The sequence below is a fragment of the Stigmatopora argus genome, chromosome 19 (genome assembly GCF_051989625.1).
Source record: "Stigmatopora argus isolate UIUO_Sarg chromosome 19, RoL_Sarg_1.0, whole genome shotgun sequence".
NCBI classification, from domain to species: domain Eukaryota; kingdom Metazoa; phylum Chordata; class Actinopteri; order Syngnathiformes; family Syngnathidae; genus Stigmatopora; species Stigmatopora argus.
The window spans coordinates 12,095,891-12,112,655 of NC_135405.1; the positions used below are offsets into that span (position 1 = coordinate 12,095,891).

Consider the following 16,765-nt stretch of genomic DNA (forward strand, 5'->3'; position numbering starts at 1 on the left):
CTCCGCGTTTAGTATTAGGGTGTAAAAAAAGCAAGAATTTGCCGATGAATGTCCCCCTAATAAGTGGACACAATGGTACGAACCACTCTATTGTTGGGGTGCCAAAGCGTCCTATACAACCGAGCCAATATGGGAGGTAAATAAACTTGCGCAACATATATATACTACACGTTAATAACTGTTTAAAGGATGGAGACTAAATGTTACGTATGGTGTTCATAAATTTAAGTTGTATATAAAAAATAAATAAAAACAGGCTTAAATGCTTGGATTTGTGGTGTACGTAGTGTTATAGTAATTACATTTGAAAAATAATATGTTAAAGTAATTAACGTAAGGTTTTATAGTTCTAAAAATTATAGCCTGCCCAATTGCCTTATAAATTTATTACTTGTTTATTTCAGTATTTTAATAACTTACGAATATAACTATCTTATTGAATTATGTAATTTATTATTTTAACAAAACGAAAAAGAAAAAAACGGAAGTGACAATCTCCCTCACTTCCGTCGGGGAAAGCGAAGCACAACATCCAAGATGTCAGCCGACGTATCTTCCCTCGTTTCCTACGGCAGCGATTCCGATTCGGAAAATGAGTCCCATCCTTGCACGAGTCCCGAAAAAATGGACGTTACAAATCCGGACGCAACGGCTCACCTAAAGCCTTTACAATCTGCGTCGACGATGGCGTTAGCACTTCTGAATTCCGCTCCCGAAGTCGCCGTGAAGGTAGGCACCGCTGCTAATATGCTAACTATTGTACAGAACTGATACTGATAGTCAATTTACTGCTGATGGCGTTAATGTCGGCTAGTATATTATTTTTGTTTTAAATTCTATTTTTGAATGGAAGACATGTATGTATATTTAGCATAGCAACGAGTACCGATGTCTTTTAGCGGACGAGAAGGGGAAGTCTCGACTAGCTACATGCTAAACTAAGCATGCTGTGGAAATGATTTCTATATTAGAATCAGAATCGTTATTAAACAGCGTCGTGGAAATAATTAAAACGTTCTTTTAATAAAAACGTATTTTTGTTATCCCGTTGAAAATGCTAATGGAGGGAAGAATATTCAAGTGTATTTTAGTTCCTTGTCAATTCAAAAATCTTGGCAATTTAAATTGATAAACTATTTTCTATATTTCTTTCCTTAACCCATTAGCTGCCATTGACAACAACAGCCTGAAATTGTTTGCTAATTGTCAAAATCCTGCAATTTTTTAAAAATTCATTCTGTGTATCCTTTTGTAGGAGTCTGTTGAAACCGGCGTGCATCTTGACCCTTCCATAAAAGAAGTCACCTATAACCCAAGTTATGAAACCATGTTTGCTCCAGAGGTAAGTTTGCTATATAACTTGACTAGATGTATTTGATTGTTTTATCTTCTATTATCATAAGTATCATCGCATTCATAAAGAGCATTGCAATAAACTCGAATTTGAATGAACTATGCATGCTTTTCCCTCCTAGTTTGGACCAGAAAACCCCTTCCAAACCCAACAGATGGCCGCCCCAAGGAACATGTTATCTGGCTACGCCGAACCGGCTCACGTCAACGACTTCATGTTCGAACAGCAGAGGAGGACCTTCTCCTCGCTCGGTAGGCTTTAGTCAAACTTGTATAATAATAGTTTTGTCTTAATTTTGAGTTAAACGTTCCTCTCCAGGTTATGCTTTAGATCCATCCGTAGACACCAACCAAATAACCGGCAGTAGTTACATCGGTGCCGTGGAGGAGGCTGAGAAAAATCAAGGTAAAATTTTGGAGTATTTGACATGAGATGTTAACAATTGAGAATGGATTTGATATTTTTCTCACTCCAGGGTTGACCGTTTTTGAGACCGCTTACAAAAGGACGGACAAAAGGAAAAAGGTCAAAGGAGGCGATGCGGGAGATATCGACAACTACTTGGGACCGTGGGCCAAATACGTGGATGAGCAATTGGTGGCAAAACCCACCGAGGTAACGCTCTCGTTCGAGCGATATTACCAAAAACGTTATTTCGTGATTATGAACGTGATTGAATTGATTTAAAGGACGAGAAGAAAGAGTTGGATGAGTACTTGGCCAAAAGGCAAAAACGGGGGAGGGTTGAAGAAGAAGCTCCGGCAGAAGAGAAGTCTGTCCTTCATAGTAAGTTTCGTATTTTGGGGACAGTTGGGTTTTTGACTGAAAAATGATCATTAACGTCGTCCTCTTGTTCTGGTTTTCACCAGTTAAAGACATGTTCGACTACCAAGGCAGGTCCTACTTGCACATCCCACAGGACGTGGGTGTTAACCTGCGTTCCACCGAGGCACCGGACAAGTGTTACCTGCCCAAAAAGCAAATCCATGCTTGGACCGGACACACGAAGGTAAGTACAAGAAGCTCGCTAGCTTTGAAGTCATCACTTTGACTTGCAAACGAAGCCTCGTTAGCCTAAACAGTGCCCCGCGGACGTGGGAAAACATCAAACGTTGCTGGAGTGGTTTGGGATTTCATCGGTTTCTCCTTCAACTCCAGAAAACTAATTCGTATGCGACCTTTAATAACAAATTTGGTCATGTGTTCTCTGTTCAATTCTGTTATTGTTTTGAAGTATAACATAACATTTAAATGACTTTGCATTATTAGTTGTAGGCTTGATAGTGCAATTATAATGGCGCAAAAATTTTTGTACCAAAGCTTGGTCTGGAAAAATCTTGAATCCAATCGAAATCATAGTATCGACCAGTAATATCACAATTGGATTTTAGTTTTAAACTATGCTAGCCCCAAATCCCCAAAAGCAATAAATAAATTAAATAAGAAGCTATTGATAAAACAAGTGCTTGTTCTTCACCGGTTTGCCAATGTGTGTTAACCAATTCCTCATTTTTCAATTACATCAATACAGCAATCCCTCGAATATCGCGGCTTCATTACATTGCTGATTTTTTTTCTGGGGAAATTTAAAGGACTCTTGATTTTAATTTGATCCTAAAACAGAAAGTCACCACTCATCATTTACTTTCCCGGGCCACACAAAATGATGCGGCGGGCCAGATTTGGCCCCCGGGCCGCCACTTTGACACATGTGCACTAGATGTTAATATGCCATCTGTCCACATGTCTTCTAGGGTGTCAGCGCCATTCGACTGTTTCCACTTTCTGGCCATCTTTTGCTCTCCAGCTCCATGGATTGTAAGATTAAGGTAAAGTATTATAACGGACACCTCAATATTCTCAACGCATTTTTTAATTTCTGCCTTTCTTTCCGCAGTTGTGGGAGGTCTACAATGAGAGGAGGTGCATAAGAACCTTTATTGGTAAGTAAGCAAACATTGTTCGTTATAGGACAGTGGATAGAATGTTGGTTTTTGACAGCGTTTGTGTTTTTCTGAGGAGAATCGGTCGAGGGTAAATGCATACAGGTCACTTTTCGACAGCCTTCTCCAGAGCTGTCGTGGAAGGAATGTTTCTTTGCACACTTGTGCTTGTCAGTTCTCTCACAGAACAATATGCATTATTCATTAGGCCAGGGATGACGAGATCGGAGGGGATGGAAAGGAGTGATTTGATTTTTTATTTATTTTTTCCCCTGTCTTCTTGATGTGATCCTACCATTGAATGTAATATTCATCAGAAAAACGCAGATTTTTCCGGTTTAATTGAATCCCAAAGTGAAGGTATTTATAGCTTGTTTTCGTTGTATGGTCCCTGGCGAAAGGAACATTTAGAGAAATTTCAGGTATTGCTCATAATTATTTAATAGTTTGTGTTAGGGCTTACAGTGTTGCTTTTGCAATTAGTTGACTTATCGATTCACAATTTTAGTATTTGTTATTACATTCATTTGCGCACTAGCTGTTGAAAACTTGGACTATGAATGTTGTAAATCAATTTTAAACATGGGGACAATTAAGAAATATATGTATTTTGGTTATTTCGTAGCTAATTTTTAAAAATCAATCTTAAAATAAAATGTTAGCGTTTTTAAATTTTCACTATAACATTTCAAATATTATTTGTCACGAGTTTGCATCCTCTTTATAAAAAAAAAACAGGAAAAAAATCATATTGCTCCAAATTCATGTTTCAAATAGTGGTTGTATTATACAGAATTATTAATCACTGTGTGAGGGAGTTTTTTTTTATTACAATTTGAGTCAAAATGGATTGGACATCTATCGGCGTCAATATTAACAAACTCTTTTGGGAGGATTCCAAATTGTCAGCGGTCCCCTGCAGCCGCCATGTTGTCTTTGAGCGAGGAAAAAAAACTCATTTAAAGATTAAATCCCACTTTCATCTCCCACTGCTCTCACTTTATCCTTGGTCCCAAAACCCCCCTCATTACCCCAGATTTTACATGCGTCTAATAAATGTGATATCAAAGTCAGGCAGGCAGTTGCAGGGAAATGCTAATGAGGCCAGGGGGACTCAAAGTGACTTTTTCATATTAGTTTTTGATATTCATTCACATTTTTTGTTTTCTTTTTCCAGGCCATAGCAAAGCGGTGCGCGACATTTGCTTCAACAACAGCGGCAATAAATTCCTCAGCGCCGGCTACGACCGCTACATCAAACTCTGGGACTCAGAGACTGGTACGTTCGTAGTCCACTTTTTATTTTTTATTTTTGGGTAGGAGGGTGAAAAATGTGGGGAATTGTGTTCCTCTCCAGCAGGGGGCAGTAAAGAGTTAAATCCCCCTCTGATTTTTCACTATGCAGGGCAGTGCATATCCCGCTTCACGAATAGAAAGGTTCCCTACTGCGTCAAGTTCAACCCAGATGAAGAAAAACAGAATCTCTTGGTGGCGGGAATGTCGGATAAGAAGATAGTCCAGGTAACGGCTGATCCGCCTCTTTTTTCGTCTCCGAGTGACCTTGTGCCCAAAGCGGCGTAAAACACCCTCCTGTCCCATCTTGCAGCACGACACCGTGTTTAGTCATGTGTGCCAGCGTGACAGCCAGTGAGCATTAATCACCATGCTTTTAGAGTAGAGAAACGCCCAAGTGATGGGACTAAAATGTAAATTAAAGGACAAGGACGGGAGTGTTTGGAAGTGGATTTCCAGAAACTTGTTGCGAGGCAATGGCTGTTAATAAGGAGTTATTGAAGCACAGTGTGTTCTTATTGGGTTTCAAGGTTAAAGACAAATGAGGTGTATTGAAGTGAAACCGAAAAGCAAAAAAAATGACTCGTACGGATTTAGTATTGATTTAATTAAAGGAATTCCCATGAAATTAGCATTTTTTCTTTCATTTTTGATAATGACTTTTCAGTTTTTTTGGTAGTTCCTCAAACTCCTCATTTGTCTCCTATTTACATTAAAATACAAACCACAAAATAAATACTCTTCAATTGGCAATCATTATTGTGTTAACAAAAACTCCCCATTAAATATAAATTTGACATCACTGATAGATTTCTTTTTAAATGTAACTTGCCCATTTTTTTTTCCCATTCCCTGACAGTGGGACATCAGAACCGGCGAAGTGGTTCAGGAGTACGACCGCCACTTGGGCGCCGTCAACACCATCACCTTCGTCGACGAGAATCGCCGCTTCGTTAGCACGTCGGACGACAAGAGTCTTCGAGTTTGGGAGTGGTGAGTCCATAATCACCACAACAACTGAACTGCATGACCTTTTACAAATTTTCAGCGCCAGCTAATCATCGTCAGGCTAACGTGCCAGCGTAAAAAAAAAGGATTAACTGGCAACAAAAAAAAAATTCACAGAACAGACTGTACTGGGGCTTTATTAGGTCGGCCTGGGAGCAAAGCAGGCAAGCGATAGGACTCGCCCGGCTTTACTGTCCTTTTTCTTCCCACAGATGCCACCCGGCCCCCGGCTATTATTTTCCTCCCATTTTTTTTTTATCTATTTTTTTTCCCTCCCTCAGCTTGCTCACCAGGCTTGCGAAAGCAACTCTATGACAACATTAGGTTTAAGTCGCCAGAAGAGGCTCACGTTACTTGCTACAGCAGCTGGCGCTGTATTGATGTTATGTTACCTCATTGGCAGCCATCTTTGTTCATTTTAGTGAGAAAAAAAAATCCCTTTCACTGATACCATTTTTTTTTGAGCCACCATGTTTGCACGGTATTAGCCGATGCCAATACTGTACTGCTACCAGTTTTGAAATTATGTACACAACATATTTTTTTGCCCTTTTTAATGCTAAAATTGTGCTTACATGAATGTAAAATTATAGCAAGTTGGTCAAACACTACTTAACAACATTTTTTTTTTCCTAACGCCAAAATGTTACTTAAATTTTGGTATTAAGCCTGATCATCATTAAGTCCACAGTCAGTGTCGTTATGTTATGCTACCTTAGCTCAACATTAGTCCAGATGTTTCTCAGTACATTTTATATTCCCCATTTTTTTCAGGGACATCCCCGTGGACTTCAAGTACATCGCCGAGCCGAGTATGCACTCCATGCCGGCAGTAACACTCTCTCCTAACGGTGAGTCAAAAGAGCAGAGCAACCGGGCCCTCCCGGGCATGCCGCGATTGAGTGGATTCACTGAGTACGGGTTGCGCCAGTGCATCTTGTATTATTAGCTGGTCGGATTTACCAGGCGGGACAGCCGGAGCCCAGATAGATTGGGCTAAAGCCGCTTATTTGAGCCGTGTGATCCAAGTCAAATCCCTAATTTATGATCTTCTTTCTGGGAAGAAAAGTACCATAAATCCTGCAAACTGGATTAGACTGTTTTTACAATGTACCCGTTTTGCTAATTCAGATTTTTGTTTTGATTTATCTACGTTTCGAGGTGTCTGGGCTCATATTATCCCATCTTTCTATCCTCCTTGGGTCTGTGTTTATATTTGTCCCATCTCGGCTCCTTTTGAATTATGCATGGGATCTCAGTTGGTGTCCACTTGCACCAAAACGGCTCCGTCTACTGCTCTAGAAAAGATGTTTTTTATTCGACCCTGCCTTTTTCTTTTCCAAACATAAGGCAAGTGGCTTGCCTGCCAGTCCATGGACAATCAAATATTGATCTTCGGCGCCCAAAACCGCTTCCGTCTGAACAAGAAGAAGATCTTCAAGGGCCACATGGTCGCCGGCTACGCCTGCCAAGTAGACTTCTCCCCGGACATGAGGTAAATAATCCATCTGACGTTGAGTTGAGGAAAGACGAATGTGGAACAAGTCACATCAGAGGAATAAAATGCGTGACCAGATGATTTGCTGAAAGACGTTTCGCCGACGAACAGTTCGCCGAAACGGGATTCTCGCGCTCTCCCCGCCCCCGGATCGTGTGTGTATGTTTTTTAACCTCGGGACAAAAAACAACACAACGAGAAACATCCCCACTTTTTTTGTTTAATAAAATAACAAATTATACACTATTTTTTTCGACGAGACATCCATTCCAACGTCCGTCGGCGAAACGACTTTCGACGAATCGTCCGAGTACCATAAAATGTAGTGTATTTTTTTTTCTTCCAGAAGTGTAATTGTCTTAAAATAAAGACTCATTGTGCAGCAACAAGAGCAATATTAAATCCTTAATACCCACAAAAGAAAAACCCTTCTTTGTACTAACATACATTTATATTTCTACCAGCTATGTTGTGTCAGGAGATGCTGATGGAAAACTCAACATCTGGGACTGGAAGACCACCAGGTTGTACCACAGGATCAAAGCGCACGACAAGGTGTGCATCAGCGCCCTGTGGCATCCCCATGAAACGTCCAAAATCATCACCTGCGGTTGGGACGGACTAATTAAACTCTGGGATTAGAAGTCGCCGCGTGGACAAAAAAGTTAGGTATGTTAAGGCTGGCATCCAGTTTTATCCTAGCCGTGTATTTTTCTATTCCCAATTCCCCAGTTAATATTCTTGTACAAAGTTATGTTCAAAAAAACAACAACTTTGCTAACAGGGGTGCATTGATGTCTTGTATTATTATTTTACGTTGTCCTGTTTCAGTGACATTTTTTGAAAAAAACATTTTTAATTTTGCAGTCAGGTTTGCGGAAATAAACTGTCCTTCAATTTAACCGTTATTATCTTGGTTTATTTTTTATTTATTTTTTTGTTTACATAGCAGTCATTAATTCTTGTTTCATGAGCAGACAAAAAAAATTGTATGGCAATTTGACTCATAACATTGATAATCTCTTCCATTGCAGATTTCTTTCCATTATTATTTATAGATCTTAATGCTATATTGCTCTTTTTTCGACTTCATCTGTTTGTTGCTGTGAATTTACTCTAGGGCCATGAACTCCAATGACTAAGAAGTTCAGCTAACATGAGGTAGCATAACATCGTCCGGAGGCATATTAAGGTCATTAGAGAGCAGGAAAACACGCGACTGGGTGAGAAGTAGGTCAACCAAAAAGGTAAAAAAAAGCTGAGCTTCAACCAACCCCCTTTGCCCCAAGGCCAAACCGCTTCAGGGCGCCCACCGCGTGTTAACCCACGCCATGGTGTAGGCACTGCTAGCATTCAGGACGTTCTTGTGCAGAAAGATCTGCGCTAGCGTCGGATCACTGCGAACGTGGAATAGCCGAAAGCCGGCGTGTTCCAGCTCCTTCAGCAAGCTGAACCAAAAGCGGACCACAGAAGGATCATCTCCCGCCACCTCAAAACCCGCCCAATGAAGGTGAATCTCCAAAAGCAGTTGACCGACTGAGTCCAGAACCCCTTCCAGGATTAAATTCTCCAGGATTTTCCACTCGGCACTCTCCATGTCGGCCTTCAGTACGTCCACCTGGAATTGGGAAGATAAAATGAAGAATGCTTAAACTTTTTAGGCGAGCCAGTGATCAGATTCATTCATTCATGACTGGATCCCCGAGGCCTTGACACAAAGCTGACTGTGTTAACTTCTCAACAGTTCTCGACTAATGACTGTACGCTTTTCTGTTTGCACACTGCTGTGCAAATGCCTTTTTTCTTAAGCATCTGGCTAATTGGAAGCCGCCGATTGTGCTGACCCACGGCACTCGCCACCATTAAAACCTCATTCCGAGGATGAATGCCGTGTGACGCCGCGTTTAAAACCCTGAAAGCCTCGGCACGCTCGTCTGGTTAGCGTAATGAAAGTGAAGTGCACCGTCGCCACTTTAGACAAACAAAAGATTCTTTTCCAAAGGAATCCTAAGGATTTGCCCAATGCTGAGATTAGAGGGGGGATTTGTGGTACTAGGAATGCGGTCTTCGGTTTCTTACCTTTCTGTGACCAAAGTCGTTGAGGATGGCGGCTAGTTTCTTGGTGTTTTGACGCTGGGCGACCACGGCGGGGTTGGGGTCCCTCCAGTCGACGGATAGGCGGTGGAGCCACATTTCACTACGTTGCTGGTGCGGCTCCTTTAAACTGGGATCGAAGATGTGCACCTCGCACCCGGATGTGGCCAGGGACCGTTCAAAGCCACGGTTATTGGGCCCCAACCTGGAAGCAAAATTGCCAGTGTTGGATTGGCAATTCCAACACGCCACAAATCTGGGTTTCTTGATCTGGCCCTATTCCCCTCAGCCCCCGTCTCCATACTCTCCCTGGGGTCTTGTTTCTGCTTTGATTGCTGAAGGGGAAAACTCGTTTTGCAGTACTCATCTTTTACAGATGAGGCCCCAAATTGCATCCCATTAGCGGCAGCATGAATGATGCAGAGAAAGAGAAATGGAGCCGAGACTCAGCTTGTTTTCGCTTCCACTAAATATTTCATCGGGAGTCCGCCGGGGGGAATGTGGACGAGAGCGACACCTCAGACAACTTATGGAACAAATCAGGTCGCCCACAACTGGGTGACGTCTTTTCAATTATTGACGCAATGAGTGAATTCTCACCGTAATCGTTTGTCACTAGAAACTGCAAAGTGGAGAATTAGCTTGTTTTGTGTATTTTTATTTCTTCTTTTTGTTTTCCTGGAGCTCAAAAATGGCTATTGCTAAAGAATAGTTCAAGCCAGGACCTCAGGAAGGAGTGGACTCCCATCCGAATGAGAACGACGTTGGCAATTACGAATTTAAGGACCTATGGCGTCTGTTTTGAAGTCAGATTTAAATTGGACTTCTACTTTAGACCCACTAAAGCAGAGCAGACCACTCAAGAGAGTTGGTCCCACATGGCGCCTTGGATAGATTTTAACAAGTATAATTGAGGTCAAATAGGGGACGAGGATCTGGATTAGATTTCTTTGAACATTTATCCTAGGGCACCTTGCCTTTTTAAATGTGTTTTTTAAAAATATTAGCTCGTTTCTTGCAGGATTCTCTGGAACGGAGACAGAAAAAGGACTACTTTTGACACAGTTTTTCGAGGTGGTTCAGACGTTTCGAGGTACACCTGCTTGGCAGTCGCCTGGTCTTCGGATTAAGAACACTTCCCTTCCTTTAGAAGTCAAGACCCCTGCGGATCTGAGTGTCGTAAAGAAAGCAGCAGGGTAGTGTCAAGCCAGAACAAACAAAGTCATTCATTAACTTAATGATCTCTAGCAGACCAACTGCCCCAGAGTCCTGGCGGGATCTGACCCGACTTGCTTGAGGGAGACTGATTCCGATTAGAGGATTATCTTTTCTCTAATTTAACCGTCACGCGACAAATTGGGAATTAGCGGTGAAGATGCTAGCAGTCTCTCGGTGACCAATTAGTCTCAGACAGAGTCGGACTTTGCGACTATGGGAAGAAATCTGAATGCAACGCCAAGAAAACAGCTGCATTTGAAGGATTGATGGAGCGTAGCAGCGTCTGACATCTTCATCCATAACTAAAACCACATGTGCAGCTGTTACTCATCATCACGTGTATCCAACTCACTGTTCTGTTCTATGTTGGGGTATCGAAGCTTTGGTTTCTTATCGGGATGGCTTACCCAAAAGAGTAGACACGACAATGCTTTTGTTGCATCTTGTGAGTCAGGCTGTACTTTGGGTCCAGGCACACGGCCCAGACCCGGTCTGGGTCCGTGTGGGGGTTCAGGCAGGATACCTGAGGAAAAGAAAAGCTAATTTATGCAATTTAGGTTCCGTTTTGAAGGTAAAACTGGTCGGTTGATTGGTAGGTTAGGTTCGGTTAGAATTTTATTTCATCCCGTATTTGGGAAGTTTCTTGGTTGCAGTAGCAAGACAGACACAGAAGACATTGTAGACCTAGGTTAAAAAACTGGAGCCACACAGCAAGACTGGTAGGTATCTAGGTTTGTCTGTTTTTAAGGTAAAACTGGTGGGTTGATTGGTATGTTATGTTCGGTTCGAATTTTATTTCATCACCTTTTTGGGAAATTTCTTGGTTGCAGTAGCAAGACAGACACAGAAGACATTGTAGACCTAGGTAAAAAAAACTAGTAGCCACACAGCAAGACTGGTAGGTATCTAGGTTTGTCTGTTTTTAGGATGTTTTGTGTTTCTAATTTTAGGTCCAAAGGTTGTTCAGATCCATCCGTAAGTAAGGTTCAGTCAGGTAAGTGAAAAAGAGAAGGATGTATTTGGGTGCTCTGTGGTTTACTTGCGGTGTTGTGATGTAGTGAAGAAATCGTTTGGCCTCATCCTCCAGCGAGCGACTTTGTTTGGCCCAAGGCTGAAGGTCGATGTGCCACCGACGCACCTGCAGTGTTTACAAATAGAAACATTCCAGAAACTCAGATTGAGGACGCTAAAGTCAGCTCCTGTTTTATCCTTGTACGCTTATAGGAGTAAAAAAATGTTATTAATCTGCTGTCACCATAGTTTCATCTGTTCGAAACAGACGATATTTATCCTGCTTTGACCTTGAGGTGAGTACTCCTTTGTCAGTCGTCTTCTGAAGCCAAAACAACTTGACTGTCTATAGTTGTATTCCGCGCAGGTTGGAACATGACAACTGATTACGTGGCAGATATCTGGGACAACGAACTCAGTGGGAGGTCTGGCACCAGTGAACGGCGTGACAGGGACGATCCAACTTTTGCACCCATTGGAAAAAAACGAAAATATTTTAACGTCTTTCTGGAAAATAGTTTTAAAATCCAGGAAGAAGCACTGCGACAAAATCAAGTGTTCAGTCAGGCGGCAAACTAGTCATCAAGACCTGGAAACGAGTCTTATCTATCCGACCATTATTTCTTTTAAATATTCTTTGACTTTGAGTTGATTCGGTTCATTCCGAAACAGCAGCATCCTTCCAGAGAATGCTTGAACGTGTGTATTTTACGCTGTAACTAACTTCAAAGACCCGAGAGTGTGCGGCAGGAATCTCAGAAGCCAGGTCACCCGTGAAGGATCCCTCGGCCGACGAGATACGGACCGACGGATGGATGAACAAGAGATGAGCAGATTAAACAAGAGGGAGGGACGCTCTGTCAAAACAATGGGCTGCAGGTAAGAGAAAGACACGCAGATATCGGGCATACCGACGTAAACGTGACGGTGACCAGGGGCGGATCTAGAAAAATAGTTCTGGGGGGCCCAAAAGGGGGGGCGGGCATTCTGAGCTGTGGCAAATATTTCATTTTGCGCAATTTATATATCTTAAAGCAGCTTGGATTAATTTATTTGATTATTTTTACAGTCTACCCACGTGTTTTCGGTTAAATCAGCGTGTCGGATTGTCAATTTGCGACTACTGCGCTACCAAAAGACTAATGGTATCCTTTCTGGTAAAAACAAAGAATGTATCATTTTATGAGCTCTTGTTTGCACGTGCTACTTCGGGTAAGACGTCGCCGTTAAAACATGTTTGCGTGCCCATGTACGCCCTCGCCTTACTTGGACGCCGTCCCAGACGCCGCGAGATGTCTCTCGGAAAAGCAGCACACTGAGCGCCATATGGACGAGATGGCCTCACAAGAAAAATATGTAGCTTTAATAATAATAACTTTAAATAGTCGCCGTGGGGAATGCAGTTTGATTGCTTATAAACTATGTGGGTATTAACTACTGTATCATTTAGCTTATTTATACACTTAAAAGTACTTGATTTAAATTAGAAGAATGAATACAATGCCTATTGTCGATAGGTTTTTTTTAAATTGATGTCCCTCTTTTGCTAATGCTAACTTTTGGCTAACTCGATGCCTCATTCATTTTGAAGCAGGCGTCTGTCAGCGTTTGCGATTTCGCCAAACAACATGGCCGCCGCGGCTTTGCTTGCAAAGGTCAATGCCCCCATTCAAGCGGGGAGGGGGCCGATGGGATTGAGGGAATTGAGTGGAATGTTTCCAGACAACATGGATGAGGGGGAGAATTGTGTTGCACGCCGATCATTTTGTCTGCGACCGCTCAACAGAGCCGCTTTTGTTCCGCGGGTCGTCGATTGAATGTCACTTAACCTTTGAGCGATTGTCTAAAGACGCCTTCTTCCTAATATGGCCACTTAATCCCAATTTGCTAACTTTTATGAGACGCCGCAGCGACTTTGTGTGTTTTAATAGGTCCTTTTTTGGAGTGGTCCACACAAGGAACTATTGTTCATGTTAGTCAAGGCATAAACTATCATTTTTTAAATATGACTATGGTTATCTTATTTTAAAGTACACGGAATTCTAAAAAAAAAAAGGGATATTATTTACCCTTCGTTGGGCAGTCATTCAAACACCCTAGAAATCATCAAAAATAGTTTTTTTTGCATTCATGTCAAAATCTGTTTTTTAAATTATTGTAGCACTCCCCAGAGAAGGTGTGGCCCGGCTGACGACCCCCCCTAGGCTACCTCACGGGACCCCCGACAGCTCGACTCTCACCTCCAACCTTCCTTTATCCCCCGCCAGACGTGACCCAGGTCAGACCCTTTTTTTCCTCGTTTCAAAGCAACAACACATCAATTTTAAGCTGACTGGCATTTTCCAAATGACATTTCCTAGCCACCCACATTTCACCCACACTACGAAGCAGTCCAATTTACCGCATATTAGTGAGACAAACCTTCCTGTGTTGCAGTTTTGGCACTTCCTCGTCTTCCAGCGTCCCCTTCTCTCCGTCCTCGGTGACCCCCCCGGTCCGGGGCGCAGGTGCGGCGGTCCGTGCTCTCTCCAGGTACACGTGCACGCTCACACACACGGCGGCGAGCAGCAAGGCCGCTCGCAGTAGCAAGCCCATTTCCAATGCTCGGTCTAGCCCATCTTGGAATACTTGTGCAATTCCCTCCCAACACACACACACACACACATGCCTCTTTCATTTATACATTTTTTTTTCCTCAAGACTCCGCCTCATACACACACACACACACACACACGCGCTTAAAGACCTCCCTAGCTGAATCTCATTTTACTTGATGTGGCACTCATTGATCATCTTCAAATTCATACAAAGATAGGAAAATATTTACTGATGTTTTTTTAGGAGAACTAAAAATGAATGAGGAATTGGAGAATGCTATTTTGAGACTAAACTTTTTATTAAGTGACCATCATTTCATTTGTGGATAGATTAGTTTTCGATTAATCAATAAATTGTGGCAACCGTACTTTTGACATTTTTGCAAAATGTGATCCATAACAAAAATCAGTTAAACTAAGCTATATAAAAAAGATTTTATAACCTCTACTGCCATCAAGAGGCGAGATTTGAGCATTACAATCCATCCATGCAGTATATTTTACATTCATTTTGTACCATAATAAATTCTGTATTACAGTACATATTTTATTTTTCAATATATTTCTATCACAATAACGGTAATATAAAATATAAGCTTTTTTTTTTCTTTTTTTTTTAAAGAGAAATATTTTTTTTGCACGTTGGGTTGATTTTGTGTCACTCCCTGCTCATTTTACGGGTGACTTTTGTTTGATTTTGTGTCATTTCTTCTGTTTCTATTTAGAAAGGACGATTGGACGCCATCTAAATGGATGTCTATCATCTTGAGTCACAGTTGAACATTGTTTACACTGTGCACGTTTTGGCTGGATCTGCTCAAATCGACCACACGGTGAGTCAACCCGGCTGAATGCCGCCCTGCCAATGATTAACCGGGCACTCGGATTGGTCGCCGGAGCAACGTTAGACACTAGTTATTTGTTAATGTAGTGAATATATAATTATTTGGAATATTGCATGACCACAGGGACGTGTCTAAGCTTGAGTATGATTGGCAAACATAATATTTGCTGCTTTGTAGAAGTAAGTTGGCCTTAAGGAGAAATGAGTGTTGTCGACTAATGAAAACCGTTTTGTCGCCATCTTGTGGCAGCAATAGGCAATTACCACCGTGTTAATCATTAAGCTTTTGTTTTGACCATGTTCATCACCATAGACGCTAATAGATGCTCCTTTTTAATAGGAGGGGCTGAAATATGTTATTTTGAATCATTAATAATTTGAAGGGTCAACAAATGGAAGATTTGAAATAAAAAAAAGAAATATAAATGGTGAAGAATGGCAGTTTCTTAAATTTTTAATATCTTTTAAACAGATTTCATTATAATATTTCTAAAAAAAAGATTAACAGTTGGTCTGAAAGTTAATTTCTATTTTGTTGCCTTTCCCTGGCTGTCTTGGCTACCTTAAAACATCTTGAAAACACCCCCCACCGTTGCCTGTTTGTGTCTTAGTGTGTGTGTATGTGGGTACGCAAAGCCCCCTCCCACTCGCTCACCCACTCCTAAGTTGACGTGTACCCACACACACATACACACGCAAACACGCGCACATGCAGAACACGACTGTCCCAAAATGACGGTCGAGAGGATATTTGATGAGCTGGGACATTTTAAAAGGTAGGCAAACTTGATCCCATATTTCTTCCATTTAAGTCTTTGCAAACCAAAAACACTGTCAGCTTTCCAAATATCCTAATCGACAACGTGTGTGTAATAATGTCCAATTTGAGTCAAAATATGAAACACCTTTGTTTTTTTAAAAAAATCATTGTGTCAATTGAACATTTTACATGTTGTTTCATCAAATATCTGCATGTTTTTTAGTCCAAATTCATTTCACTGTGCGAGCTTTCTGCTGCCCTCGAGTGAACTTTTAACTTTAAACACACACACACACATGCATGCACACAGTGCAACAAAATACACTTAATTCTAAAATGATCAGCCTGATTGTTAATGTTTTATAGATATAGTGCAACTTCTGGGGAATAATTATAATTTTTTTTTTTTGGTACTACATTCAAATATATATTTACTGTTTTTTGTTGTTGTTGCAGATTTCAAGCATGCGTGTATTTTGCGGCCGTTTTCCAAGCGGTAGCCTGCGGCATCCATTACCTGGCTTCCGTCTTCCTGGTGGAGACGCCCAACTTCGTGTGCGGCGTCCCCGCCAACGTCACCGACGTCCTCCTGGGCAACCGCAGCGGCGTCCTCCCGGAGGACTTCCTACCCGACTTGGGCGCCGACGCGGGGCCCTTAGTGGTGCGCACGGCCGGCGGGCAGCAGTGGGAATTGAGCCGCTGCCAGCGGGCGTTGCGGATCGTCCCCGAAAACTTCCTCTACCACTCCGCCGCCAATAAAACGCTGGAAAAATGCCAGGGTCCCTTCCTTTACGATCGCAGCCAAGTGTACCAGAGCGTAGTGACCGACTGGGATTTGGTGTGCGACCGGGCCTGGTTGGCTAAATTGTGTCAGCCCACCTTTATGCTGGGGGTGCTGGTGGGCGCGCTGGTCTTTGGGGACATCGCCGATAGGTGAGTCGACCATCGGACGGCTCTCGCCGAGCCAGAGAGTTTATTTTTTTAAATTCTTTTTTAGAGTGGGCAGAGTGAGGATCCTCATGTTTACCAGCGTGTGTCAATTTGGATTGGGCGTGTGCGTGGCGTTCTCCGCCAACTACTACTACTTTATGGCCTTCCGCTTCGTCCTGGCTATGGTGAGCGAGTTTTGGCATGTCTAACCAGCT

At 42.2% G+C, this 16,765-nt stretch overlaps 3 protein-coding genes across 3 annotated transcripts in view; 2 read left to right on the forward strand and 1 right to left on the reverse strand.

Annotated features, from left to right (window-relative positions):
• Positions 1-491: 491 nt before the first annotated feature.
• cdc40 (cell division cycle 40 homolog (S. cerevisiae)) lies at positions 492-7,998 on the forward strand. Its single transcript, XM_077587006.1, has 15 exons — positions 492-729; positions 1,256-1,342; positions 1,476-1,605; positions 1,673-1,759; positions 1,830-1,969; positions 2,044-2,140; positions 2,224-2,363; positions 3,109-3,183; positions 3,252-3,297; positions 4,475-4,576; positions 4,703-4,818; positions 5,450-5,583; positions 6,373-6,449; positions 6,949-7,093; positions 7,561-7,998. The coding sequence occupies exons 1-15, from the start codon at positions 538-540 to the stop codon at positions 7,736-7,738; spliced, it is 1,746 nt and encodes a 581-aa protein (XP_077443132.1). The 5' UTR covers positions 492-537; the 3' UTR covers positions 7,739-7,998.
• Positions 7,999-8,208: 210 nt separating this feature from the next.
• On the reverse strand, positions 8,209-14,061 carry mettl24 (methyltransferase like 24). Its single transcript, XM_077587591.1, has 5 exons — positions 13,841-14,061; positions 11,448-11,546; positions 10,816-10,931; positions 9,176-9,395; positions 8,209-8,714 (listed from the first exon to the last, which is right to left on the reverse strand). The coding sequence occupies exons 1-5, from the start codon at positions 14,012-14,014 to the stop codon at positions 8,397-8,399; spliced, it is 927 nt and encodes a 308-aa protein (XP_077443717.1). The 5' UTR covers positions 14,015-14,061; the 3' UTR covers positions 8,209-8,396.
• A 1,437-nt stretch (positions 14,062-15,498) lies between these two features.
• slc22a16 (solute carrier family 22 member 16) overlaps positions 15,499-16,765 on the forward strand; it is a 4,686-nt gene continuing 3,419 nt past the window's right edge. Inside the window, exons 1-3 of the mRNA XM_077587590.1 lie at positions 15,499-15,636; positions 16,077-16,553; positions 16,618-16,735. Coding sequence (XP_077443716.1) covers positions 15,593-15,636; positions 16,077-16,553; positions 16,618-16,735 — 639 coding nt within the window. The 5' untranslated portion in view covers positions 15,499-15,592. The remainder of the gene's footprint in view (positions 15,637-16,076; positions 16,554-16,617; positions 16,736-16,765) is intronic.

What these genes read in the sequence shown, in the direction of transcription:
- mettl24 (XM_077587591.1), bottom strand. Translation starts at nt 14,014, where the DNA reads ATGGGCTTGCTACTGCGAGCGGCCTTGCTGCTCGCCGCCGTGTGTGTG. An exon ending in ACTACATCACAACACCGCAA is followed by an intron (nt 10,932 to 11,447) that starts GTAAACCACAGA and finishes TCTTTTCCTCAG; the next exon opens with GTATCCTGCCTGAACCCCCA. An exon ending in TGTCGTGTCTACTCTTTTGG is followed by an intron (nt 9,396 to 10,815) that starts GTAAGCCATCCC and finishes TTTTGCTTCCAG; the next exon opens with GTTGGGGCCCAATAACCGTG.
- cdc40 (XM_077587006.1), top strand. Translation starts at nt 538, where the DNA reads ATGTCAGCCGACGTATCTTCCCTCGTTTCCTACGGCAGCGATTCCGAT. An exon ending in AGAGAAGTCTGTCCTTCATA is followed by an intron (nt 2,141 to 2,223) that starts GTAAGTTTCGTA and finishes GGTTTTCACCAG; the next exon opens with TTAAAGACATGTTCGACTAC. An exon ending in CCATGGATTGTAAGATTAAG is followed by an intron (nt 3,184 to 3,251) that starts GTAAAGTATTAT and finishes TTCTTTCCGCAG; the next exon opens with TTGTGGGAGGTCTACAATGA.